Source organism: Strix aluco, chromosome 33, assembly GCF_031877795.1.
Source record: "Strix aluco isolate bStrAlu1 chromosome 33, bStrAlu1.hap1, whole genome shotgun sequence".
Lineage (NCBI taxonomy): Eukaryota > Metazoa > Chordata > Aves > Strigiformes > Strigidae > Strix > Strix aluco.
This window is the reverse complement of record NC_133963.1, coordinates 2,548,435-2,574,433: the sequence shown is the minus strand read 5'-3', so window position 1 is coordinate 2,574,433 and position 25,999 is coordinate 2,548,435. Positions and strand designations below refer to the sequence as shown.

Below are 25,999 nucleotides of genomic sequence, written 5' to 3'. Positions count from 1 at the left end.
GACGCCGGACGTGGTGACGTCAGGGGCATGGAACGGCGTCGCCGGGGCGACACGCGCCGTGTTTACTGCGGCCGCGGCACGTGGGGACGGGACGGGACGGGACGGGACGGGACGGGACGGGACGGCGGGAGCGGGGATGGGACCCCGGGGAGAACGGGACCGGGACCGGGACACCGGGGCTGGGGACACCGGGGAGAGCCCGGCCGGGACACCGGGACCGGGACACCGGGACCGGGACACCGGGCTGGGGACACCGGGGAGAGCCCAGCCGGGACCCAGACATCGGGGAGAGCCCGGCCGGGACACCGGGACCCAGACACTGGGACCGGGACACCGGGACCCAGACACCGGGACTGGGGATAGGACCCCAGGGGAGCCCGGCCGGGACACCGGGACACCGGGGAGAGCCCGGCCGGGACCCAGACGCCGGATCTGGGGACATCGGGGAGAGCGGGAGAGCCCGGCCGGGACACCGGGACACAGACACGGGGGCTGGGGACACTGGGACTGGGGATGGAACCCCGGGGGGAGTCCCGCCGGGACCCCAGGACCCAGACATCAGATCTGGGGACACCGGGGGGAGCCCGGCCGGGACGCCGGGACCGGGACACCGGGCTGAGGACACTGGGGAGGTCCCGGCTGGGACACCGAGGCTGGTGACACCGGGGAGAGACCGGTCGGGACAACGGGACTGCGGCCACCAGGCAGCAGGAGCACCGGGAAGCACCGGGCCGGACCCCCAGGCTGGGGACACCCGGGACCGGGGGGCAGCGGGGGGGCGGGGACAACGGGGGCTGTCACCCCCCCGGCCCCGCCTCCCCAACTGGGGGCGGGGAATGAATGAATGACGGGGGGGTGTGTGTGAAGGAATGAATGAATGAACGGGCGTGGGAACTGCCCCCCGCGGTCGCCGTGGCCCCGCCGTGACTCAGCACCGGTTCCCGCCGCTGACATCAGCCTCCGGTGTCAGCCCCGGTCCTGTAAAGGGGCCGGGACCCGCCCCCCGGGGGCTCTGGTTGCCGGCACCCCCATACCGGGACCCCCCGCCTTCCCCGTGCCCGTCCTGGGGGTGCGGGGGATGGGGACGGTGGCTCCTGCACGCCGGTACCGGGAACCCCCCGCGGTGTGCCACCACCCGGTACCGGAGACTCCTCGGTGCCTCGGTGGTTAACAAGAGGTGGGCGGGGGGGTCCCATTGCCCCGGTACCGGCCCCCCCCCCCCCCCGGTGCTCTGCAGTCCGGAACCGGTGACACCCCGGGGGAAAGTTCCCATCGCCCCGGTACCGGGACCCCTCCGGTGACTCACCGCCCGGTCCCGGTAACTCCTCGGTGAGAGGTTCCCGTTGCTCCGGTACCACGGACCTGCAGTCCAGTCCCCGTCCTCCCCCCGCTATCGGGACCCCCCCACCCCGGGACGGTCCTTTGACCCGCGGCGCCGCGTGTTGGGGTGGGGGGGAACCCCAGAGCGGGGGTCACCGGGTGGGGAGGGGTCACCGGGAGCGGGGTGGGGGGGGATCACCGGGGAGGGAGAAGTTACTGGCAGGGTTACCGGGTGGGGAAGGAGCACCGGGGGCGGGTTAGCGGCGGGGGGGAAGGAGCACCGGGGGCGGGTTAGCGGGAGGGGGGGGGGATGGGGGGGGTTACCGGGGGGGGTTACCGGGGGTGCGGGGCCGTCGCCCCGGACGGTTCAGGCCGTTTCTAGAACCGCGGCGCCCGTTTCTATTAATACGCCTTTCGGCGGCGGCGGCGGCGAAGGGATTCCCTGTGACGTCATTGCTAGGATACCAAACAAACACTCCGAGACAAGCCCATATATGGCTAATTGCGTCACAGGAACTCCGGGGGGGCGGGGCCAGGGATCCCCCCCGTTCCCCGCCCGCCGCGGAGCCTCTTAACGGCGGCGACGGCTCCCGGGGCCGCAGAACGGCGGCAGCAACGGAGGCGACGGCAGCTGCGGGGTCGGGCGGGTCCCGGGGGCCACGGAGCGGCGGCGGCGGCGGGCGTGACGTCAGCGCGGGGGGCGGGGCGCCGCCGTATAAAGCGGCGGCGCGGCGGTGAGCGGTTCATTCATAAAAAGCGGAGACCGGGGGAAGCGGCGGGAGCGTCACCGGCACTTTACACCGGCGGAGCGGATGTACCGCTCGTAGCGGCTTGAACCGGAGCCTGGGAAGGGATTTACCGGAGCTTATAGCGGCCAACCGGGATTTGCACCGCAGAACCGGAGCCTGGGAACGGATATACCGGAGCTTATAGCGGCGAACTGGGACTTTGTACCAGCGAACCGGAGCCTGGGAACGGATGCACCGGGGTTTGTAGAGGCGCACCGGGGCTTTGTACCGGCGAACCGGAGCCTGGGACGGATACACCGGGGCTTTGTACCGGCGAACCGGAGCCTGGGACGGTTGCACCGGGACTCTACCGGCGAACCGGGGCTTGTAGAGACGCAGCGGAGCCTGGCACGGATGCACTGGGGCTTATAGCGGCGAACCGGAGCTTGTAGCAGCGCACCGGGACTTTGCACCGGCCAACTGGAGCCTGGGACGGGCGCACCGGGACTTCCCGCGGGACGGTAGACCGGAGCGGGGCCCTTGCACCGAGAGCTTCCCTCCCTTCCCAAGCCCCGCGCCCAACCCGCCGCTAAAACCGTCACGCTCAACCGGCGCGGGGGCGAACAGAGGAGCGGGGGTTGCTCGGTAAACCGGGATGCCGGTGGCCTGACCCGCAGCCTTGGCGTGGCGGGGCGGCCCCCGCGCCCCCGGGGCCATGTACCAGGGTTTCCCCGGTGACTACGACTCGGGTTCCCGCTGCAGCTCCTCGCCCTCGGCCGAATCCCAGTACCTCTCCTCGGTCGATTCCTTCGGGAGCCCCGCGGCGGCGGCGGCCGCGCAGGTGAGCGGCGCCGAGGGGGCGGGGTCGTGCGTAAACGCGTGACGCGCTGGAACCCTCCGTGATGACGCGGCGCACGTACGGCGCGCGCGGGTTTATTTTGGAACGCGGCGGCCGCCCCCTGTTGCTACGGGAGACGGGGGGGAGGTGGCGGATGCGCGCGCGGGGGCCACGCCCCCTCCTCCCTTGGCCACGCCCCCGCGCCGCTTGGCCACGCCCTCTCCCGGCTGGCCACGCCCCCTCCCCCGCGCGGCTGCGGCGAGCGTGGTTGGGGCTCGTCCCACGCGTGAACCGGGGGTCGGAGCGGTTGTATCCCCCTTCCCCCGGGTCCTGGTCCAACCGGGGGGGGTGGGGGGCAAATGCTTCGCGGTTGGTTCAGGTCCTGTTCTCCCCACCCCCCCCCCCACCCCGTGGAAATTTGGGGGGTGGGGGCGATGTGTATTCCCTCCCAGTGCAACCAGTGCATATTTTCCCTCTCCCCCCGCCGAATCCCAGTTAAACTGGGAAAGGGGGTGCTCGGTTCCCCCCCTCAAGTTCTATGTGGAATTTGGGTACTGGTGTGACTTGGGGATGGGGGGTTTCCCCCCAGGGTCCCCCTGCAGCGTGGGGGTCCTGGTGCAAAGAGGGGCGCTGGGGGGGGGGGGCAGTGTCCTGGTGCAGTGAGTGTGGGGGTGCTGCCAGCTGTAAACAGCTGGAGGCAGAAGGCACCCCTGGGGGGGGGATTGGGGCACCCTGAGCTGGTGCTGGTGCAACACAGCCGAGGGGGGTTTGCACATTGATACACAAGTGCTGTGGGCCTCGTGCATCAGTGCGGGGGGGGGGGGGGGGGGGCGCGCGGAGGGGGCTTATACATTGGTGCTGGGGACAGGGAGCCTTGCACATGGGTGCCAGGGGCACAAGGGTGTCACACGCTGGTGTTGGGGACTCTTGCACATGGGTGCCAGGGGCACAAGGGTGTCACACGCTGGTGTTGGGGACTCTTGCGTGTCGGTGCTGGGGGCACGAGGTCATGGCGTGGGGTGCAAGGTTGGCGGTGCCAGCCCCACCCATGGGTGCTGCCGGGCAGGGTCTAACCCCTCACCCTCGCCATCTCCACAGGAGTGCAGCGGCCTGGGGGACATGCCCGGCTCCTTCGTGCCCACGGTGACGGCCATCACCACCAGTCAGGACCTGCAGTGGCTGGTGCAACCCACCCTTATCTCCTCGGTGGCCCAGTCGCAGCCCCCGGGGGCACCCATGGCACATCCCCCCCCACCCGTTGATCCCTACGACCTCCCGGGACCCAGCTACTCCACACCGGGCATGGGTGCCTTTGCCACAGGGCCGGCGGCACCACCGGCACGTCCCAGCCGTGCCCGGCCCCGGCGCAGCCGTGAGGAGACGGTGAGTGGCATTGCTGTGGGGTGGGTGGGTGGGGAGGGAACCTGGAGGGTGGTGTGGGACCTTGGGGACATGGGTGGCAGCTGACTGATGGTCCTGTCCCTCTGGCAGCTGACACCGGAGGAGGAGGAGAAGCGCCGCGTGCGGCGGGAGAGGAACAAGTTGGCGGCAGCCAAGTGCCGTAACCGGCGCCGGGAGCTGACGGATCGGCTGCAGGCGGTGAGTGCTCGGGGACACGCTGGGGATGGCAGTGCCACCGCAGCTGGGGGTAGCTGAGGGGGACAGCAGTGGCTCCCTGGCGGAGGGATGGCGGAGGGATGGCGATGTCCCCAGCCGTTGGGGACACCACAGGGGATGGATGAGTCAATGTCTGTGGGAGCAGGTCCCCAGGAGAGTTTGGGGACAGGGGTGTCCCCAGGCCATGGGGACATTAGAAGGGGACAGCTTGATACCTACGGGAGCAGATAGGGACAGTGGTGTCCCCAGGACTGAGGGAGACGAAGAGGATGATGCTGATGTCACCAGAACTTTGACATTTTGGAGGGGGACAGCTCGATGCCCATGGATGCGGATCCTGGGGAGCTGCGGTTGTTAGGTGGAGTGTCCCTAGGACCGAGGGACACTGGAAGGGACAATGATGATTCCATCAGAGTTGGGGACATCATGGGGGGACAGACTGATGCCTGTAGACCTTGATTCCAGGGACCTGGGGACACTAGATGAGGCCAGTGGTGTCCCCAGAACCAAGGGTCACCTGAGGGGTTGATGTCCCCAGGACCTGGCTGTGTTGGAGGCGACAGTCTGTGGGTGCACATCCTGGGGAGTGGAGGCTGTTGGATGGGGACAACAGTGTCCCCAGGACCAAGGGACACTGGAAAGGGACAATGATGTCCCTGGGAGCTGGGGATGTCAGAGGGGGACAGGCCAGTTTGACTATGGAGCTGGTGATGTTGGAGGGAGGTGACAATGTCCTTCGGGAGCTGGGGACCTTGGAGGGGGGCAGTCTGGTCTCTGGGGATGACATTGCAGAGGACCAAGACTGTCCCCAGGAGGTGGGGACATCAGAGGGGCCAGACTGATGCCCAGCAATGTTGGAGGAGGATATGTCCCAAGAACTAGGGACATCAAAGGGGACCCTCCTGTCAGCTGGGAATGGCAAAGGGGGACAGGTCAATGTCCAGAGGGGACAGCGATGTCCCCAGCTTCTGGGGGCATCAGAGGGGACACACTGATGCCCAGGGATGTCTGAGGGGGACAATGCCATCCCTAGGAGCAGGGGACATGGCGGGAGGACACACAGATGCTGGAGGAGGAAGATGCCATCCCTGGGAACAGGGGACATCAGAAGGGAACAGATGGGTACCCAGGGGTGCTGGAGGGGGACAACGTTGTCCCCAGGAGCAGGGCACATCAGAGGGGAAGGAGGTACGGGGACACTGGAGGGGGATGATGCTGTTCCTGGGAGCAGGGGACATCAGAGAGGGACAGATGGACACCAAGGGATGCTGGAGGGGGACAACGCTGTGCACAGGAGTGGGGGACGTCAGAGGAGGGTGTAGGGACGCCCAGAGATGCTGGAGAGAGGAACGAGCCCATCCTGGAGGCCACGGGAGGGTGATGTCCCCAGGGCTTGGGGGACAGATGGGGACAGTGGTGTCCCCCGCAGCCCATCTCACCCCAACCCCGCTGCCACCCCAGGAAACGGACCAGCTGGAGGAGGAGAAAGCAGAGCTGGAGTCGGAGATCGCCGAGCTGCAGAAGGAGAAGGAACGGCTGGAGTTCGTCCTGGTGGCCCACGCCCCGGCCTGCAAGCTCCCCTTCGAGGATGTCGGCTCCTTGGAGCCGCCATCCTCGAAGGGGAGCACCCTGGGCAAGGAAGAGCCGGCGGGGACCGTCGCCTTCCTACCCCCGGGTCCGTTCCAGCCGAGCGCCCAGGGCCCCTTCCCCAGCTGCTGCTTCGCGCCCGGGGTCCCCTCAGGGCCACCTAACCCATCCTATACGTCTTCGTTTGTGTTCACCCACCCAGAGGGAGCCACCTGCGGAGCCTCGCATCAGCGGAGCAGCAGCAGCGACCAGTCCTCGGACTCCTTGAATTCTCCCTCGCTCCTCGCGTTGTGAACGGGGTCCCTCCCCCCAAAAAATACCAGGCACCTCCTCCCTCCACGGGTGGTGGGTTTTGGCTCTCCCCCCCCCCCTTTTTTTTTTTTTTTTTTTTGGACCATTTGGCCCAGGGCTTGGGGTGTTGGTGAGGTTGAAGGGCAGCTTTTGGCGCCTGGATGTGGGTTGTCAGTGACGGGGCTGCTGTGTTGGAGGTGTCCGTGATGTGTCTCCATCGTTCCCGCAGCATTCCGGCTGCTTTAGAGGTGTCTGGCCCCAATCCCCATCATCTCATGGGGGTTCATGCAGCATCTCCATCCTTCTGGAGATGTTCCTGCCCAATTTCCATCACCCAGGCAAGGTTCCTGTGATGTTTCCGTCACCTTAGAGGTATCTGTCCCCAATCCCCATCATCCTATGGGGCTTTATGCAGCATTTCCATTGCTTTGGAGATGTTCCTGCTCAACTTCTATCCACCTGGGAAGGTTCCTTTGTCATCTCCATTGCCTTTGAGGTGTCTGTGCTTGATCCACACATCCCATGGGGCTTTACACAGCATCTCCATCCCTTTGGAGATGTCCATGCTTGATTTCCACCACCCTGGGAATGTCCCTGTGGTGTCTCCATCACCTTAGAGGTGTCTGTCCCTGATCCCCATCATTCCATGGGGATTTGTGCAGCATCTCCATCCCTTTGGAGATGTCCATGCCTGATTTCCACCACCCTGGGAATGTCCCTGTGGTGTCTCCATCACCTTAGAGGTGTCTGTCCCTGATCCCCATCATCCTGTGGGGATTCACGCAGCATCTCCTTCACTTTGGAGATGTCCATTCTGATCTCAATCTCCCCAGGAAGGTCCCTGTGGCATCTGTGACACCTTAGAGGTGTCTGTGCCTGATTTCTGTTGTCCTCGGGGGGTGTCCCTGTGCCATCTCCATCACTTTGGAGATGTCTGTGCTGGATCTCGCTGACCCCAGGAAGGTCCCTGTGTAACTTCTGCTACGCTGGAGATGTCTGTGTCATCTCCATCATCCCAGGGGGAGTCCATGTGGCATCTCCTTCACCCTAGAGGTGTCCATGCCACATCTCCATCTCCCTTGGAGGGTCCCTGTGGCACCTTCATCACCTTAGAGGTGTCTGTGCCACGGCTGCATCATCCCGTGGGGCTCCTTGCAGCATCTCCATCACCCTGGAGATGTCACTGCTGTGTCCCCATCGCCCCAGGGGGGGTCTTTGCAGCATCTTCATCACCCCAGAGGTGCCTGTGCTGCATCTCCACCATCCCATGGGGCTCCTTGCAGCATCTCCATCACCCTGGAGATGCCCCTACCAAATCTCTAGCACCCTGGAGTGTGGGGGGGTGGGGGGTGTCCATGTGCTGCCTCCCTGCCCCCTCACGGTGTCCATGTCCCCACCCCCCTCGGGGGTCCCAGCCCCCACCCTGCTGATGCGGGGCCTCCAGGTGACCTCTCCAGCACCCACAGTGTTGGGTGGAGTCCCATCCTGCTTGTCCCCCACCCAACTGTGAACGGCTCTGCCCCTCCGCCCTCCTTGCACGGGGCCTGCCGGTGGCTCCGGTGTCCCCACCCCAGCGCCGTCCCTCTCTCGTGACCAAGCTTCGCCAGCGTTGACTCTGTTCTCTCTCTATATATTATATATATATATTTTTGTTGTGCGGGGCTGCCAGCCCCCAGGAGATGTTTAATTTTTTATTATTATTATTATTATTATTATTGCCTGTGCTGTATTTGTGACTGTTCTGGGGCGAGCTCGACCCCTGCGTCCGCGCTTGACCCATCCCAACGTGGCCAATAAAGCAGCTTCAGATCGGCCCCATGTCTCTTCTTTCTTGCCCCAAGGGTCGCACCAGTGGCCACTGGACCTGTGGCCGCCGAGGGCTTCTTGTGGAGGAAATGGGGTGGGGGATCTTCTGGGGGACAGGGAGGGTGGGGGGTTGAGGAGCATCCCAGGTCATGGGGTCCCTGGGGACAGAGAGGTGCAGGGAGCACCCAGGTGATGAAGCCGGGGAGGTGTGGGGGCTTCTGGGGATGGTGGAGCCCATGGGTGGGGGGTCCCTGAGGAGCAGGAGCTGTGGGGACCTGAGGACATGGGGGCCCTGGCTCAGAGACCCTCAGGGACATGGAGCCTGTGGGGGGTTGGCTCTCCATTGACCCCTCAGCCTGCCAATCAACTGTGAAGGTGGGTGGGGCTTGCTGCCATGGTTACCCAAGCCACGCCCCCACCGCTCAGGCCACGCCCCCTGCACCAGCAGCCCCGCGGGCGGCCGCCAGGGGGAGACAGAGCTGAGCGATGGGAGGGTCCTGCACGGTTTGGAGGCTCCCTACCCAGTTTGGGGGTACTCTTCTCAATTGGAGGGGGGTCCCTGCCCAGTTTGGGGGTACCCTGCTCACTTTGAGGGGCTCCCTGCCCAGTTTGGGGGTACCCTGATCAATTGGAGGGGGCTCCCTGCCAAGTTTGGAGGGTTCCTGCCCAGCTGGGTGCTGTGGGGGGGCCACGTTGGCCATACTGGGTTGGGGGGGTCCCCCTGACCCCCCCCCGGCCCTGCTCCAGGGCGGGGGTTTCCTTCCTTCCCCTGAGGCCTTGACGTCAAGCGCCCGGTGATTCACACCGGGGCTGGCACACGGGATATGCCAGGACATGCTAGAACATGCCAGGACACACCAGGCCCCACCCCCCCCCCCGGGGTGGGTGTCACCCCTCCTTGCACCCAGGTGTGTGCTCAGGGATTGCGGGGACAATGTGGGTCCACGTCTCCATGTACCTGCAGGATGACATCCCTGTCCCCACGTGTCCCTACGAGGTGGGACTCATCCCCATATGTCCCTACAAGGTGACATCCCTGTCCCCACGTGTCCCTACGAGGTGGGACTCATCCCCATATGTCCCTACAAGGTGACATCCCTGTCCCCACGTGTCCCTGCGAGGTGACACCCCTGTCCCCATGTGTCCTTACGAGGTGGGATCCGTCCCCACGTGTCCCTTCACAGTCCCGTTGTCTCTGCGCGGTGACATCCCTGTCCCCATGTGCCTGGCCACGATGACATCCCTGTCCCCACATTCCCACCTCCGTGCCATACCCCCCCCCCGATACCATCCTGTGCCCCATCCCTGTGCCTGTCCCCCCCCTTCCCAGGTCCCCCCGTCCCTTCCCACCACCCCCACCCGGCGCTGCTGCTTCCTCCCCCGCCGCCACTGTCCCCTTCCCATGGCACGGGGGGGACGGTGACCCTGGCCCCGCTCCCGCCGCGGCCGCGCTGGGGCCACTTATTTTTAGCCCTCGCTCCTTCCTGGCCGGATCCGGCACTCGCTTATTTTTGACACGGGGGCGGGGGGGTGGGGGGGCAGCCGGTGGCCTCATCCATGGTGTGTCCCCCCCCACCAGGCGCACCGAGACCTGATGAGCTTGTGGCAGCAGTGGGTGATGATGTTCTGGGGGTGGCAGGTGACAGGAGGGACACAGGGGTGGCCTTATCCTGTGTGTCCCCCCCCTTTCTGTTTTCCAGCGCGGGGGGGGGGGACAGGTTGTCCCACAAAGCGCCAGATCCGGGCGCCAAGGCAGGGTGGGGCGGGATGGAGCGGGGCCAGAGCGGCTCCCCCTGCCCTCCCCGGGGCCTGATCCTGCCCTTGGCCCGAGCCACACACCCCCCAGCTCCCTGCCACCCTTTGGGGCCACCCGGGTGTCCCCCCCTCATGTCGGGAAGGGGCATCGTGTCCCCCTGTCCCTGTCCCCCCGCCCCTGCAGTGGCTTCCCAGTGAGGCACCGGCGGCCCTTTCCTTCCTCCCGCCTCCTCCCACCGCAGGCCGGGGCCTCGCACGAGCTCCCGCACGAGGCCCACCCCGTGTCCCCAGGGCCGGGGGGCCCCATGTCCCCTGTCCCCATGCACGAGGACGCGGCGCGAGAGCGAAGGACAAGGACCGGCCGCGGCGTTAATTTACACCATTTATACACGGTCTGAGGGGGGGCTCAGAGCACGGGGTGCTGCACCCAGCGCCGGGGCGCGGCGTGGCACCCACCGGTGGGTGCGGGAGCTCAGAGCCGGGCCTGGCCGGGGCGCTGGGGGCGCAGGCGGAGGCGGGCGAGGCGGGGCAGGTGGAAGGGCAGGCATCGCACCTCGCGCGCCGCCGCCAGCTCCGAGAAAAAAGCGCGTTGGCGCGGCAGCCCCGGCTCGGCCTCGCTCTGCTCCAGGTCCTGCACCACCCCCAGGATCTCCTGGCGCGTCGCTTGGCCCCGCAACCCCCGCACGTCCAGCACCGCCGCCACGTGCTTCCGCCTGCGGGACGGGGGGATGCTCAGGGCAGGGGGGGGACACGGGGACACGCGGTGTCCCCTGGGAGAAGCGCGCGGCCAGCGTGACGCCCGGATTTAGGGCTGAATCCCAACCCCGGGTTTAACTGGTCCCAAGCGCAGTCGGGACTGGTTCTATTTAAAGGCCCTGAAGTGGCGGCATCCTGCCCGGCCTGCGCGTGCCACCGGCCCCCCGGGGGACACGGGGACGGGGAGGGGACTTGGCACCGGGCTGTGGCCGCTTCCCGGCGGGCGCAGCAGGGTGGGGGCTGACGGGAAGGACGGACGCGGCGTCCTGTCACCCCGCTTTGGTCCCCATGGGGACACCGTGTCCTGCCCCCCCCCGTCCCTACGGGGAGGTGACATCTTGCCTGCGTGTGGTGGCTCCGGGGACATGCGCCACCCCACTCCCTGTCCCTATGGGGCTGCGGTGGCCCAGCTGGCCCCACTGCCACCCCCCCTGGGGCCACCACTCACCGGACGTCAGGGAAGTCCCTCACCAGGACGCCCACCTCCATCTGCAGCGCCGCCGTGTCCTCCAGCACCAGCAGCTCCCGCAGCCGCGGCACCACCGAATCCAGCCAGGGCGAGGCCGAATCCTGCGGGAGAACCTCAGCGCCATCACCTCCCCCCAGCTTGAGGAGCACCCAAGGGTGCTGCGGAGGGTGGGTGGGGGCTCTCACCAAGCGGCTGAAGAGCTCGCGGAGCTGACGGGCTTCGTCGCCGAGGCGGGCGGCCACGCGGGCGCGCATCTTGGCCGAGGTGCAGACCAAGCGGCCCTGCAGCAGCGGCCGCACGTACTCGATGAGCACCCGCCGGTGCACCTCGCTCACCAGCACCTGCAGCACAAGGGTCAGCGCAAGGCGCCGGCCATGGCCTTGACCCCGTGGGGGCGGCGGGGGCAGCACCCACCTGGTAGGGCTCCGGGCGCAGCGGGCGCAGCTTCTGGGTGAAGCTGGTGATGAGCATCACGATGGTGTCGAAGGCGTCGGAGCTCGTCAGCCACTTGCGCTTCATCAGTTTGTTGAAATAGGGCTGGGGCGGGGGTGGGGGAGATGGGGTGGGCAGGTGTCCCGGCACCCATGGGTGACACCCCGGCTGGGGCCCAGGGGATGGGAGGCCACCCAGAGCACTTCTCCCATGGGTGCTGCCTGGCTCAGCACCAAACCAATGGGCACCGTGACCATTGCAACTATGGGTGCTGCCCGGCTCAGCACCCAGCTGATGAGCACCATGACCATTGCTCCCATGAGTGCTGCCTGGCTCAGCACCCAACTGATGGGGACCATGACCATTGCACCTATGGGTGCTGCCCCACTCAGCACCCAACTGGTGGTCACCCTGCCCAGCACCCTGGTCCCCTCCCCAGGCTGTCCCGCGCTGCATGGGCACCTTGAGGTCCTCAAAGAGGCGTTGGGTGAGGACGTGGTTGCAGAGCCGGGTCACCTTGTCCAGGGCGGTGTGGGCCTGGCGCCGGGGCTCCTCGCTCTCTGGGTGCCCAAACTGTGCCAGGCGCTCGGCGAAGGTCCTGCCACGGGGAGGTCAGTGGGTGCTGCCGGGGACCCTGAGCACCCTGAGCACCCCAGGGACCCGGGGAGGGGCGGGTGCTTGGGGTGGCCTCACCTGAAGGGGGGACAGCAGTTGACCAGGGCAATGGCCCGGCTGGTGGCACCATCAGGTGGGGTGGCCTCGCCAGGGGCCTCCAGGAACCGCTCCACCTTCCGCTGGAAACTGAGGGTGCTCACACGGGTCACCTGTGCTGGCACCCAGGGGACCTGACACCTAGGAGATCCAGCACCCAGGGGACCCGGCACCCAGGGAACTCGGCAGGCAGGGGGGACCCAGCACCCAGGTTACCTGGCACCCAGATGCCACGCTCATCCTGTGCCCCCTGTGCCCCCCCCGTGGCCACCCCAGCTCTGTCCTGCTGCTCCTGTCCCCCCATGGTGCCCATGCCTGGTGTCCCCACGCCCCCCCCCCTCACGCCCCCCACGTGTCCCCCCCTTGTCCCCGTGCCCACCTGTGCAGAAAGGCCACCAGCACCCCCAGGAGGCTGTGTGCCATCTCTCTGCCGAATTCCAGGGTGATCTGGGGGGCTCGCTCCACGTGCGCCCGCAGCAGCTGTGGACACGGGCACCGCTGGGTGGAGGGTGTACGGTCGCCTGCCCGCTGTTCCCCGGGGACATGGCCACCACTGTGGGGTGCCCTGGGGTACCCACCACCCACCAAGCCCTTGGGGCACCTTGGAGGGGGTGCCTGGGCACCTTGGTGTCCCAATGGGGTGCTATGTGTCAGGGGACCCAGCACCCAGGGAACCCAGCACCCAGGGAACCTGGCACCCAGGGGACCCAGCACCCAGGGAACCCGGCACCCAGGGAACCTGGCACCCAGGGGACCCAGCACTCAGGGGATCCAGTGCCCAGGGGACCTGGCACCCAGGGAACATGGCACCCAGGGGACCCAGCACCCAGGGAACCCAGCACCCAGGGGACTCAGCATCCAGGGGACCTGGCACCCAGGGGACCCGGCACCCAGGGGACGTCACACCCAGGGGACCCAGCACCCAGGGGATCTGGTGCCCAGGGGACCCAGCACCCAGGGGACTCAGCATCCAGGGGACCTGGCACCCAGGGGACCCGGCACCCAGGGGATGTCACACCCAGGGGACCCAGCACCCAGGGAACCCAGCACCCAGGGGATCCAGCACCCAGGGGACCTGGCACCAAGGGGACCCAGCACCCAGGGGATCCAGTGCCCAAGGGACCCAGCATCCAGGGGACATGGTACCCAAGGGACTGTGGGTCACCCTGCCGAGTCCCCAGGGGATGGGAGCGGAGGCCGGCTGGTGGCCGGAGGGCGCCGTGCCCGTACCCCGGTGACGCGGGTGGCCAGTCCCTCCTGCAGCTCCTGGCCGGTGGCCTCCTCGGCCCATGTGTCCTCGCTGAGCTGCAGCTCTTGCGCCACCGCCACCTCCACCTTTGCCTGGCAGCGGGCACAGCGGCCATGGGGACAGCGAGCACGGGGACAGTGGCATCCCCTGTCACCCCCAGCCCTCTGCCCATCCCGGTGCCACCACAGTGCCACCATGGTGCCCACCACGTGCCCATCCCAGTGCCACCCCAGTGCCCGTCATGTGCCCATCCCAGTGCCACCACAATGACCACTGTGTGCCCATCCCAGTGCCACCACAGTGCCCATCACGTGCCCGTCCCAGTGCCACCCTGGTGTCCACCACGCTCCCATCTTGGTCCCCATTCCCCGTCCATCCCAGTGCCCATCCCCATGCCCATGGTAGTGCCTGTACCTTGACGGCGGTGATGCAGGAGCTCTCGAGGCTGCGTTGGGTCTCGGGGGGCAGGAGGGGCCCCAGCGCCTGTGCCTGCAGCAGGGCCCCCACCTCAGGGTGCCCCAGCACCTCCCTGCGGGCACAGGGACTTCACAGCGCCCACACCAGGGTGGCACTGAGGTGCTCAGCACCCACAGCCCAGGGGACAGCCCTAGGGGTGCCCAGTGTGGCGAGGGCTCCCATGGGTGTCACAGGGTGCCCAGCACCCAGGGACAGCCCTAGGGGTGCCCAGTGTGGTGAAGGCTCCCATGGGTGCCCCAGGCTGCCCATCACCCCAGGCCTGCAGAAGCTGTGGGGTCTCCTGGGTGCCACTGGGTGCCCCAGGGTGGCCAGGGTGCCGGTGGGGTCCCATGGGTGACAGCGGGTGCCTGTGGGGAGGGTCTCACCTGGGGTAGGCATTGCTGTGCCAGTCGAGCAGCAGGTAGAGGTCGGGCACGGCGAGGGGTCTCTGCGCCAGCGCGCCCAGCTGCTGCGCCAGCGCCCGGTGGTACCCGCGGGCGTAAACGCCGAAGGCGCCATACTCGGGGGGGTACGCGGGGGCCACGTGGCACCGCACGGCCCCCAGGTCGCCCACCAAACGAGCCGCCAAGGCCGCCAAGCGGGCCCCCAACCCGGCGGCGGGTGCCACCTGCGCCAACCTCTCCCCCGCCGCCCGTCCCACCGCATCCTGCCACCGGCGCCGGAGGGCGCGCGGGCGCCCCGGGGTGCCCGGTGGGTGCCGTCGATCGGCCGCTTCTTCTTGTTCCAGCACCCGGATCACCAAGCGGAGAGGGGGGTAGGGGCGCCCGGCGGGCACCGCTTCGCCCAGCACCGCCCAGAGCTGAGCCAGCAGTGCCTCGTAGAGCAGCGCCACGTCCCGCGCCTGGCGCCCGGTGGCGGGGACGGGGGACACCGAGGGGGACGCCGGGGACATGGCCACGCACTCAGCCTCCAGCGCGATGATTTGCTCGTCGGCCGCCACCAGCTCCCGCCGCTGGATCAGCTCCAGGATCTCCAGCACTTTAAGGGGGGGGGGGGGGGGGGGGGGGCACCCATGGGTGTTCTGATGGCACCTCGAGGCCACCCAGGGCTTGTGGCCACAGCTGATGATGGCCCACCCACCATGTCCCCTGTGGCCCCGTGTCCCACAAGCCCTGTGACGGCATCTTTCCGTGTCCTGTGGCCGCACAGCCCCGTGCCCACGCCCCATGCTCCATGGCCCCCAATGTCCTCTTGTGTCCCCACATCCCCGTCCCCTCGTCCCCTTGTCCCCATCCCCATGTCCTCATCCCCTTGTCCCCATGTCCCCATCCCCAAGTCCCCTCATCCCCATCCCCATGTTCCCATCCCCTTGTCCCCATGTCCCCATCCCCTTGTTCCCTTGTCCTCATCCCCACGTCCCTGTCCCCTTGTCCTCTTGTCCCCCTCCCCATGTCTCCATCCCTACATCCCTGTGCCCTTGTCCCCTTGTCCCCATCCCCACATCGCCATCCCCTTGTCCCCATCCCCATGTCCCCATCCCTTCGTCCCTGTCCCCTTGTTCTCTTGTCCCTTGTCCCCATGTCCCCTTGTCCCCATCCCCATGTCCCCTTGTCCCCATCCCCACGCCCACACGTCCCACCCCCCCACATCCACACACCCCCATGTCCCCATGTCCCCAACTCCCACGTCCCCCCCCCATCCCGCCCCCCCACCCCCCATCCCCTCTCACCCGAGAGCGGCTCCCTGGCCCTGCCACGTCCCTCCTGCCGCTGTCCCCCGCTGTCCTGGTCCCCGTCGGACACCCCGTCGCTCTCAGCCGTGGGCGAGCGCTCGCCCGCGGACCCCCGCCGCCGACCCCGTGTCCCCAAGGCCAGCCGCAGCAACGAGCTGCGCTTGGGGACCGTCCTCTCCGCCAAGGCCTCCACGCTGGCCTTCCGCCGCCCCGGCAGCCGCCGCAACAGCCCGAAATCCTCCGACCGCCGCCGCGCGCGCGGCCGCCGTCACCGTCGCCGTCTTTGGGGGGGACGCGGCGGGCGCGGCCGAAGGGTGCCAGCCCCACCAGCCGCTCCAGGGTGGCCCGACGGCGGTAGCGGCTCTCGGGGTTGGTGGCGAAGGGGTCGCCATCCTCCTCCTCCTCCTTGGGGGTTTTCTTCAGCAGTGGCATGGCCTGCGGGGTGGCAGCGGGCACCCTGGCTGGCACCCAAAGGGCAGCTGGGACCCGGGGGGTGGCACCCTGACCCCCCCACCCCGGACCTAGGGTGGCACCTGCAGCTTCTCCCGGCAGATGGGCTGGAACCGGGCAGCCCCCGGCAGCACCTGCACCCCCATGAGTGTGCGAGCCGCCCCCTGCGCGCAGCCTGCGAGTGTGCACGACCCGTCGTGAGCACCCAGCAAGCACCTACACCCTCACGAGTGTGCAAACCCCCCCGTGCGCACCCTGCGAGTGTGCACAACCCTCCCCGCACACACCGTGAGCACCCACACCCCAACGACCCCCCGCACCCCTCCACGCGCACCCCACGAGCGTGCGAACTGCCGCACACGCCCCGCCGTGCGCAACCCCCTCCCCGCCGGTGCGTGTTGGCCCCCCCCCACCCCACCCCAAGACCCTCCGGAGCGTGGCTGTCGCCCGGTGGGTGCCCGCAGCCCTCGTGGCACACGTACCCCCGGCAGCGGACACGGGCGGTGACACCGGGTGCTGTGGCGGTGACACCAAGTGCTGTCACAGTGACACTGGGTGCTGTGGCGGTGACACCAGGCGCTGTGATGGTAACTCCGGGTGCTGTTGCGGTGACTCCGGGTGCTGTGATGGTGACACCGGGCGCTGTGATGGTGACAGCGGGTGCTGTGGCGGTGACACCGGGGCGCTGTGGCGGTGTCGGCCGCGCCAGGCGGGCAGCGGCCGGGGGGTTTCCTGAGGAAGCGCCTCCCCGGTGCGGCCTCCCACGCCGGGGCAGGGTCAACCCCGGTTCCGCTGGGTCACCGGGGACGGGGAGAAAGGGGGGGGGGGAAGAGCGGGGGACCCCACCTTGCAGGGCCATCACCCCCGGGCATGGTGCGGGGACAGGGCAGTGGTGGCACCGGGGGGACCCTGATGGCACTGGGGTGGGACCCTGGTGTCACAGGGGAACCTGGGCATGGGGCAGGACAAGACCCCTGTGGCACAGGGGGACCCCAGGTGGCACAGGGGGACCCCACATGTGACAGTGACAGGACCCCGGTGGCACAGAGGACCCCACGGGGCACGGGAACGGAACCCTAGTGGCACAGGGGGACACTGATGTGACATGGGAAGGGGATAGGGGACCCGTGGGATGGGACGAGACCCCGGATGACACAGGGGGACCCCATATGGCACAGGGGACCCCGGCGTGGCACGGGGACAGGGCTCTGGTGGCACACGGGGACACAGGTGTGGCAGAGGGTTGGGACCCTGCGTGCGACAGAAATGGGACCTGTGTGGCACAGGGGGACCCCAGATGGCAGCGGGACAGAAGCCCGATGGCACAGGGGGACCCCACATGCCGCAGGGATGGGATCCCAGGTGGCACAGGGGACCCCATGTGTGACAGGGAGGGGACCGCGATGGCACAGGGGTCCCATCGGTGTCACCCACCCGGCCCCGGGGGGGCACACGGGGACCCCGGCCCAGCGCCCAGTACCACGTGACGCCCTGTGTGTCCGTGTCCCCCCGTGTCCCCCGCCATCTCACGTGACGTCGAGCCCCCCCCCCCCCCGTGCCGCCCCCGCCGGGCACTCAGGGGTTAACGCCCCCCTTCCCACTCCGGTCGCCGCCGATTGGCCAGCACAGCAGCCAATCGAAGAGGTGCGCTGGCGCGGGCCCCGCCCCCCGTCGGGGGGCGGGCCGGGCTGTCTCCATGCCTCGGCGCAGCCAATGGGAAGGATCCGCGGCCGCGCCCTGCGGCTTCTGATTGGTCAAAGCGCCGGTGGGGAGGCGGGACCGGCCCCGCCCCGCCGCTCCTCTTAAAGGCAAAGGGCGGGGCAGTGGCCTCCGCTGCCCTCCCCGTGCCCCCCGCCGCGCCCCACGCGGGTCGGTCCCACGGGCCCAACTCTGCAACCCCGCACCCCCCGCCAGCCCCCACCCTAAATCCCCCCCGCCCCTAAATGCCCCTGAGCCCCCAAACACCCCGCTGCCCCCCGGCGCCTCCGCCCTGAACGCCCCCCCCGCCCCGACTCAGCAGGTGCGAGGCGCCTTTAAGGGGCGTGGCCACCCCCGCGGCGAAGCCCCGCCCCGCCCAGCCCCGGTCCCGCTTCCGGTTCCGGCCCGGCCCGGCCCATGGCCGCCCCCGCCGCCGCCCGCCCCTAGGGCTCCCCCGCCCGGGCCCGGCCCGGCCCGGCCCCGGCCCCGCCTCCGTGCGCCCCGGCCCGGCCATGAGCCGCTGGTAGCGGCCGCGCTCGGTGCGCCCGGCCCGGCCCGGGCCTTGCCCGAGCCCCGCCGGTCCCGAGCCTCCCCCCCCCGGGCCCCGAGCCCCGGCCCCGCGGGTCAGGATGTCTTCGCGCTCCGCCCTGGCGGCGGGGAACGAGCGGAACGCGGACACGGTGAGGGGGGGCGGGTTTGCACCGGAGAGGCACCGGGGGGGGTCGGCTGGTACCGGGGAGGGGGGGGTGTTTGTATTGGGGGGGGACACTGGTTTGTACTGGGGGTACTGGGGGGGAATCGGTTGGTACCGGAGGGGAGCACCGGGAGGGGCCGGCTGGTACCGGGCGGGGGATGGTTTATACCGGAGGGGCACCGGGAGGGGCCCGGTTGTACCGGGGGGGTGTCGGTTTGTTACCGGGGGGGGGGGCGCTGGGCAGATGCTGGGGCTCCCAGTAAGCGGGAAGGGGGGGGGTACTGGTGTGACCCCACGGCCGGGAAGGGGGGGGACACACCAGGGCCAGGGGAGCCCCGCCCCCCCCCCCGCCTCCGGTCACCGTCGGGGGGACCCGGGCGTCCGGGCACCTGCGGGTGAGGCCGGGACGCGGCCCCGGAGCCGGTCAGGCCGGATCTGTCCCCACCCCGCCGGCCGGGGCAGCGTCCCCCCCCCGGGGGCCTTTGGGTGCTGGGGGCGGGGGGGGGGCACCCCTGTGATGAGCTGGGGGGGTCTCAGCAGTACCAGGCCTCTGTGTGATGAGCTGGGGGGGTCTCAGTGGTATAAATCACTCCTGTGATGAGCTGGGGGGGTCTCAGCAGCACCAGGCCTCTGTGTGATGAGCTGGGGGGGGGGGGGGTCTCAGTGGTATAAATCACTCCTGTGATGAGCTGGGGGGGTCTCAGCAGCACCAGGCCTCTGTGTGATGAGCTGGGGGGGGGGGGGTCTCAGTGGTATAAATCACTCCTGTGATGAGCTGGGGGGGTCTCAGCAGCACCAGGTCTCCATGTGATGAGCTGGGGGGGATCTCAGCGGCACCAGGCACTTGTGTGATGATCTGGGGGGGGTCTCAGCTGCGTGTGTGTGTCTTTGTCCCCCCCCCCCCCCCCCCCCCCTCTTCCCCAGCTTGTGGGCCTGGGGGGGCAGCCGCTCGGAGAAGGGCTCGGCCTGGTCCAGCCGCTCGCTGGGCGCCCGCTGCCGCAACTCCATCGCCTCCTGCCCCGAGGAGCAGCCCCACATCGGCAACTACCGCCTGCTGCGCACCATCGGCAAGGGCAACTTCGCCAAGGTCAAGCTGGCCCGGCACATCCTCACCGGCCGCGAGGTGGGGGCGGCACGGGGGGGGTGTCCCTTGGGGTCCTGGGGGAGTCCCTGAGGGAGCCGGGGGGTCCCTGGGGCTAATGGAAAGGAGCTGGGGGGAGAAATGGGGGTTGTGGGGGTAATTAGAAGGAGGGCAGGGGGCAACTGGGGGGAGATGGGAGGTGTAGGGGGGTCCTGGGGGGGAGATGGGGGGAGAAATGGGGGGTCCCGGGGTAGGTGGGTGCCCCCGGAGGGGTTATGGGGGGACCTGGGCAACTGGGAGGGGAATTGCAATGCTGGGGGGGAGGTGAGGTGTGCTGGGGGGTGTCTGGGGGTCCCTGAGAGTGCTGGGGGGGTTCTGGGAGGGGTCCCTGGGGCTAATGGGAAGGAGCTGGGGGAGAAATGGGGGTTGTGGGGGTGATTAGAAGGAGGGCAGGGGGAAACTGGGGGGAGATGGGAGGTGTGGGGTGATTTGGGGGGGTCCTGGGGGGCAATTGGAGGGAGATGGGAGGTCTGGGGTGACTTGGGGGGGGTCCTGGGTGCAACTGGAAAGAGCTGGAGAGAGAAATGGGGGTCCTGGGGGAGGTGGGTGCCTCTGGAGGGTTTATGGGGGGACCTGGACAACTGAGAGGGGAACTGCGTTGCTGGGGGGGAGGTGAGTGTGCTGGGGGGGTCTGGGGTAACCAGCAGCGCTGCCCCCCCCCCGCTATGTCCCCCCCTTGCACCCCCCACTTCCTTCCTAGGTGGCCATAAAAATCATCGACAAGACGCAGCTGAACCCCACCAGCCTCCAGAAGGTGGGGGAGGGGTGGTTTCACAGGGTGGGGGGCAACCTCCTGGGCATGGGGAGTGGGGGGTCCCGACCCCCCCCCCCCCCCCAACTAATGCCTTTGTCCCCCCTCAACCTCCACGCAGCTCTTCCGGGAAGTTCGCATCATGAAGGGGTTGAATCACCCCAATATCGGTGAGTGGCCCCCCTGCTAGGGATGGGGGGGGCACCCATGGTGAGGGGGGGCACCCATGGATGCCTGTGCTGACCCCCCACTCCCCCTCCAGTGAAACTGTTTGAGGTCATCGAGACGGAGAAGACACTGTACCTGGTGATGGAGTACGCCAGCGCCGGTGAGACCCCCTCCGGGCACTCTGACCCCCACTCTGGGTGCTCCCCAGGGTGCTGGGCTGGGCTTCGGGGGCGCACCTGGGGCTCTAGTGGGGAGCATGGCACCCACCTTGGCCGGGGTGGGGGGTTGGGGGTGCCGTGCCTGGGGTGGGGGGTGCAGGCACCCACTGGGGGTGCTGTGCCTGGGGGGCATGGGGGTGGGCACCCATGGGTGTCCCTGCAGGTGAAGTGTTCGACTACCTTGTGTCCCACGGGAGGATGAAGGAGAAGGAGGCGCGGGCCAAGTTCAGACAGGTGGGGGGGCATGGGGGGGGTAACCAGGACATGGGGGTGGGGCTGGGGACAGCGCGGGGGGCGGGGGGGGCTGGCATGGGGCTGGGGACATGGGGGGGTGGGGGGGATGTGGCACGGTGGTGGTGTTGGGCTGGGGACATTGTGGGGGGCAGGGCTGGCACGCGGTGGCCACACGTGGGCATGATCGATCCCCCCTGGGGCCACTGGCTGCGGCATCGATTGGGGTGGGCCGAGGGGCGGGGGCACACTGCAGAGGGGCCGGGGCTGGTGGCCATGGGGCCAGCAGGCACTGGGGCCACCCCGCTGACGCTGGCCCTGTCCCCAGATCGTCTCAGCCGTGCACTACTGCCACCAGAAAAACATCGTCCACCGTGACCTCAAGGTGGGACCCAGTTGCACTGTGGTGGCCTCGGGGGGGGGCCACGGTGGCCCTGGGCAGGAGACCGTGGGGTGCCCGGTGGTGGCACTGCCCCGCGCTGAGCCCCTCCTGGTGTCCCTGTGTCACAGGGGGGGGTCTGGTGCAGTGCCCAGCCCAGTGTCCTCATCCTGGTGTCCCAGTGTCACCATCCCAGTGTCCCTGTGCCAGTGTCCCCGTGCTGGACGCAGTGCCCTTGTCCCAGTGCCCCCATCCCAGTGTCCCTGTGCTTGACGTGGTGCCTGTCCCAGTGCTCCTGTCCCAGTGTCCCTGTGCTGGACAGTGTCCCCATCCCAGTGCCCCTGTGCTGGACGCCGTGCTCCCATCCCAATGTCCCTGTCCTGGTGTCCCTATCCCACTGTCCCTGTGCTGGACATGGTGCCCATCCCAGTGTCCCTGTCCCAGTCTCCTTGTGCCAGACATGGTGCCTGTCCCAGTGTCCCCAGCCCAGTGTGTCCCTGTGCTGGACACAGTGCCCCTGTCCCAGTGTCCCCATCCCAGAGTCCCTGTGCTGGACACGGTGCCCATCCCAGTGTCCCCGTCCTGGCGTCCCTACACCTATCCCAGTGCCCCTCTTTACCGTGCCCATCCCGGTGCCTGCAGGCGGAGAACCTGCTGCTGGATGCCGACGCCAATATCAAAATCGCCGATTTTGGCTTCAGCAACGAGTTCACATTGGGCTCCAAGCTGGACACTTTCTGTGGGTCCCCCCCCTACGCCGCCCCTGAGCTCTTCCAGGGCAAGAAATACGACGGCCCCGAGGTCGATATTTGGAGTCTGGGCGTCATCCTCTACACCCTGGTCAGCGGCTCTTTGCCCTTCGATGGCCACAACCTCAAGGTGGGCAGCGGGGACGGGGCAGTGTCCCCTCCTGTCACTACCCCGGGGTGCAGAGCGGTGCCAGGGTAGGGGTGCCCCCACCCTAACCCGTGTGTGTGTGTGTGTGTCCCCACACCCTGCCAGGAGCTGCGGGAGCGGGTGCTGCGGGGCAAGTACCGGGTGCCCTTTTACATGTCGACCGACTGCGAGAACATCCTGCGCCGGTTCCTGGTGCTGAACCCGGCCAAGCGCTGCACCCTCGAGGTGAGGGGTGGGGGCTGGATATGGGGGGGGCTGGGGCTGGCCCAGCTGGTCTCACCCCAATGGGCCACATCCCCTGTGGGCTCCCCCAGGCTGCCTTCCCCTTCCCAATGTTCTTAATTAGTCCAGTTAGCTCTAGGGTTAATTATAAGCTGTTAGCTCCTGTGGGTGGGTGGGCAAGAGCAGGATGTGGCTACCACATGTCCTGGCTGGAGCTGCTGGCAGGGGCCAAGCACCCTGAGGTGACACCGCCGGGGGGTAAATCAGCCGGGAGGGTGCCTGGTGCTCTGGGCACCCCGTGGTGGCACCCACGTCACCCCTGTCCCCCCGCTGCCCTGCAGCAAATCATGAAGGACAAGTGGATCAACATCGGCTACGAGGGCGATGAGCTGAAGCCCTACAAGGAGCCCGAGGAGGATTTTGGGGACACCAAACGCATCGGTGAGGGCGCAGTGGCACCCTGGGGTGGGGGGGCTGGCGCTCGGCGGTGCCCCCCCTCACCATCCCCGTTCCCCGCAGAGGTGATGGTGGGGATGGGCTACACCCGGGAGGAGATCAAGGAGTCCCTGAGCAACCAGAAATACAACGAGGTTACGGCCACCTACCTCCTGCTGGGCAGGAAGAACGAGGTGAGGTGACAGAGGGCAGGTGACAGGCGGTGACACCGCTGGCTCTGCTGGGGGACACTGAGTGACGGAGGCGCTGCTGGGTGCAGGTGGAGGCAGAGTCACGGACTGGCAGCAGCCTCTCCCTGGCCCGGGTGCGGGCACCCAGCGAGGCGGCCAACGGCACCGGCAAGACGGCGACGCACGGCAAGAGCCAGCGCGGGGCCACCACCTACCACCGGCAGCGGCGGCACAGCGACTTCTGTGAGTGGCCACTGGCCCCTGATGCGGGCAATGGGCCACGTGGGGCGGGGGGGGGCATAACACTTGTGGGGTGGGTGGCATGCTAGGGGGGGCGTGGGGCAGGGGGGGCACCCGGTTCCGTGTTTGTGGGGCGCAGAGTGGGGGTATGCTCCGTGCCCGTGGGGTGCGGGGGACTGGGAGGGTTCTATAGGGGTTTGGGGGGGGTCTAAGGGGGCCTGGGGGGGGCTGGGAGGGATCTATAGGGGTCTGGGGGGGGGTCTATGGGGGGCTGGGAGTGATCTATAGGTGTTTGGGGGGGTCTAAGGGGGCCTGGGGAGGTCTGGAGGGTTCTATAGGAGGCTGGGGAGTCTATGAGGGGCTGGGGGGGCTTGAGGGCGCAGGGTGGGGTACGCTCTGTGCCCTTGGGGTGCAGGGCGGGGGGGGGGGCCCTCTCCCCCATCCTATGGGGTGGCAGAACCAACCACCCCCCCCCACACACCCTGTGGCACATCGGGCAGCACCGTGGCCCCAGACCATGCCCCGGGGGGGGTGTTTTGGCGGAGGGTGGGGGGGGAGCAGGCAGGGCTGCCTGCCCCTGCCTGTTTCCCCTCCGTGACCCCCCCTCCTGCCCGCAGGTGGCCCCTCGCCCGTGCCCCTGCACCCCAAGCGCAGCCCCACCAGCGCGGGTGACGCGGAGCTGAAGGAGGAGCGCATGCCTGCCCGCAAGGCCAGCTGCAGCGTGGGGGGGTCAGGCCGCGGGATGCCCCCCTCCAGCCCCATGGTCAGCAGCGCCAACAACCCCAACAAGGCCGAGATCCCCGAGCGGCACAAGGACGGCGCCATCAATACGGTGGGCGAGGGCGGGGGGGGCGATGTGGGGCTGGGGCAGCAGGGGGGGGGGGCGGGGGGCACCCATGGGGATGCTAAGTGGGGGTTCAAGCACCCTTGGGACTGGGGAGCACCCACGGGGCTGGGAACTGGGGGGTGTGGAGCTGGTGAGGTCCTGGGGCTGGGGGAGCAGGGTGGGGGGCACCTGTGGCGCTGGGAGTTGGGGTGTGCGGGGCTGGAGGGGAGCAGCGTGGGGGGCACCCATGGGTGCTGACAGCATGGGGCGCCCGGTACCTTCGCAGACCAACCTCCCCTCGAGCGTGATGGCGCGCAGGAACACCTACGTCTGCACCGAGCGCCCGGGCGCCGACCGCCACTCGCTGCTGCCCAATGGCAAAGAGAACAGGTCCGGGGCGGGGGGGGGGCGAGTGCCGGGGTGCCCCCTGTACCCCCGAACTCCACCCGAACACCTCCTCCTTCCTCCTCTTCCTCACCTGCAGCTCCGTCACCGGCCGGGTGCCCCCGGCGTCCCCCCTCCAGCCACAGCATCGCCGCCGCCGCCGCCTCCTCGGAGCGGGCCCCGCCTGGCGCGGGGCACCACGGGCCGCAGCACCTTCCACGGTGGGCAGGTCCGGGACCGGCGAACGGGGGGGGGGGCCCAACGGGCCCCCCGCTTCTCCGACGTTGGCCCCCGAAGCTTCACCTTTGCCCCAGAGCCGCTCGCGGGCCACCTCCAACCTTTTCAGCAAGCTGACCTCCAAGCTGACCCGCAGGTGAGGGGACCGCGGGGCGCCCTGCCCGCCGCGCCGGCGCCGCCCTCCTCTTCCTCACTGCTGCTTCTCTCTCTTCCAGGGTCACTCTTGACCCCTCTAAGCGGCAGAGCTCTAATAGGTGCGTCTCGGGCACCCCCACGCCTCCAGGAGCCAAAATCAGTAAGTGCCTGGGGTCACCGGTGCTTGCCCCAGCGCCGCCGGCGCTTGCCACGGGGCCTGGCCCAGTGCCCGGCCCAGTCCCACCATCCCGGTGCCACTGGTGCCTGTCCTGGTGCCACCAGTGCCCACCCCAGTGCTGTTCTGGCCGTGTCCTGGTCCTGCTGGTGTTTGTCCCAGTGCTCCCAGTGCCTCTCCTGATGTTACTGGTACCCCAGCGCCCACCCTGGTGCCTGTCCCAGTGCCACCAGCACCCACCCTGGTGCCTGTCCCAGTGCTGGTCCCAGTTCCACCATCCCCGTGCTGCCTGCGCCCATCCCAGTGCCACTGGTGCCCACGCCGGTGCCGTTCCAGCCTTGACCTGGTGCCACTGGTGTTTGTCCCAGTGCTCCCACTGCCTGTCCTGATGTTACTGGTACACCGGTGCCCATCCCAGCGCCACCAGTACACACAGTGGTTCACTGATGCCACCAGCACCCACCCTGGTGCCTGTCTCAGCACTGGTCCCAGTTCCACCATCCTAATGCCACCGGTGCCCACCCCGGTGCTGTTCTGGCCCTGCCCTGGTGCCGCTGGTGTTTGTCCCAGTGCTTCCAGTGCCTGTCCTGATGTTACTGGTATCCTGGTGCCCGGCCCAGTGCCCGGCACAGTTCCACCATCCCAATGCCACCGGTGCCCACCCCCCTTGTCATTCCAGCCCTGTCCTGGTGCTGCTGGTGTTTGTCCCAGTGCTCCCAGTGCCTGTCCTGACATTACTGGTACCCTGGTGCCTGTCGCAGTGCCACCAGTACACACACTGGTCCCCTGGTGCCACTGGTGCCGGCTGCACTTCGCTCA

At 68.4% G+C, this 25,999-nt stretch overlaps 3 protein-coding genes across 4 annotated transcripts; 2 read left to right on the top strand and 1 right to left on the bottom strand.

Annotated features, from left to right (window-relative positions):
* Positions 1 to 1,939: 1,939 nt before the first annotated feature.
* FOSB (FosB proto-oncogene, AP-1 transcription factor subunit) lies at positions 1,940 to 8,195 on the top strand. Of its 2 annotated transcripts, XM_074810115.1 has the most exons (4): positions 1,940 to 2,889; positions 3,985 to 4,269; positions 4,378 to 4,485; positions 5,965 to 8,195. In XM_074810115.1, the coding sequence occupies exons 1-4, from the start codon at positions 2,764 to 2,766 to the stop codon at positions 6,382 to 6,384; spliced, it is 939 nt and encodes a 312-aa protein (XP_074666216.1). In that variant the 5' UTR covers positions 1,940 to 2,763; the 3' UTR covers positions 6,385 to 8,195. The 2 variants fall into 2 exon arrangements, with proteins under 2 accessions (XP_074666216.1, XP_074666215.1); XM_074810114.1 differs by lacking the exon at positions 1,940 to 2,889 and having other exon boundaries at positions 3,750 to 4,269.
* A 2,118-nt stretch (positions 8,196 to 10,313) lies between these two features.
* EXOC3L2 (exocyst complex component 3 like 2) lies at positions 10,314 to 17,017 on the bottom strand. Its single transcript, XM_074809992.1, has 14 exons — positions 16,479 to 17,017; positions 16,242 to 16,374; positions 16,036 to 16,143; positions 15,706 to 15,907; positions 14,402 to 15,014; positions 13,974 to 14,088; positions 13,541 to 13,651; positions 12,690 to 12,790; positions 12,293 to 12,400; positions 12,062 to 12,197; positions 11,582 to 11,704; positions 11,353 to 11,508; positions 11,147 to 11,268; positions 10,314 to 10,655 (listed from the first exon to the last, which is right to left on the bottom strand). The coding sequence occupies exons 1-14, from the start codon at positions 17,015 to 17,017 to the stop codon at positions 10,415 to 10,417; spliced, it is 2,808 nt and encodes a 935-aa protein (XP_074666093.1). The 3' UTR covers positions 10,314 to 10,414.
* A 1,468-nt stretch (positions 17,018 to 18,485) lies between these two features.
* Positions 18,486 to 25,584, top strand: MARK4 (microtubule affinity regulating kinase 4). Its single transcript, XM_074809991.1, has 17 exons — positions 18,486 to 18,585; positions 18,795 to 18,945; positions 19,475 to 19,673; positions 20,392 to 20,445; positions 20,564 to 20,612; positions 20,705 to 20,770; positions 20,992 to 21,062; positions 21,388 to 21,444; positions 22,081 to 22,317; positions 22,441 to 22,560; positions 22,899 to 22,998; positions 23,077 to 23,186; positions 23,273 to 23,426; positions 24,041 to 24,255; positions 24,536 to 24,639; positions 24,734 to 25,006; positions 25,086 to 25,584. The coding sequence occupies exons 1-17, from the start codon at positions 18,486 to 18,488 to the stop codon at positions 25,567 to 25,569; spliced, it is 2,544 nt and encodes an 847-aa protein (XP_074666092.1). The 3' UTR covers positions 25,570 to 25,584.
* Positions 25,585 to 25,999: the final 415 nt, after the last annotated feature.

Excerpts from the sequence above, each read along its gene's own strand:
- FOSB (XM_074810114.1), top strand. The coding sequence starts at position 3,820 with ATGGGTGCCAGGGGCACAAGGGTGTCACACGCTGGTGTTGGGGACTCT. Across the intron at positions 4,270-4,377 it reads GGCGCAGCCGTGAGGAGACG|CTGACACCGGAGGAGGAGGA; the intron begins GTGAGTGGCATT and ends TCCCTCTGGCAG. Across the intron at positions 4,486-5,964 it reads TGACGGATCGGCTGCAGGCG|GAAACGGACCAGCTGGAGGA; the intron begins GTGAGTGCTCGG and ends CTGCCACCCCAG.
- EXOC3L2 (XM_074809992.1), bottom strand. The coding sequence starts at position 17,017 with ATGGCCCTGCAAGGTGGGGTCCCCCGCTCTTCCCCCCCCCCCTTTCTC. Across the intron at positions 14,089-14,401 it reads CACAGCAATGCCTACCCCAG|GGAGGTGCTGGGGCACCCTG; the intron begins GTGAGACCCTCC and ends CTGTGCCCGCAG. Across the intron at positions 11,269-11,352 it reads GCGAGCTCTTCAGCCGCTTG|GATTCGGCCTCGCCCTGGCT; the intron begins GTGAGAGCCCCC and ends GTTCTCCCGCAG.
- MARK4 (XM_074809991.1), top strand. The coding sequence starts at position 18,486 with ATGTCTTCGCGCTCCGCCCTGGCGGCGGGGAACGAGCGGAACGCGGAC. Across the intron at positions 20,446-20,563 it reads ACCCCACCAGCCTCCAGAAG|CTCTTCCGGGAAGTTCGCAT; the intron begins GTGGGGGAGGGG and ends ACCTCCACGCAG. Across the intron at positions 24,256-24,535 it reads AGGACGGCGCCATCAATACG|ACCAACCTCCCCTCGAGCGT; the intron begins GTGGGCGAGGGC and ends GTACCTTCGCAG.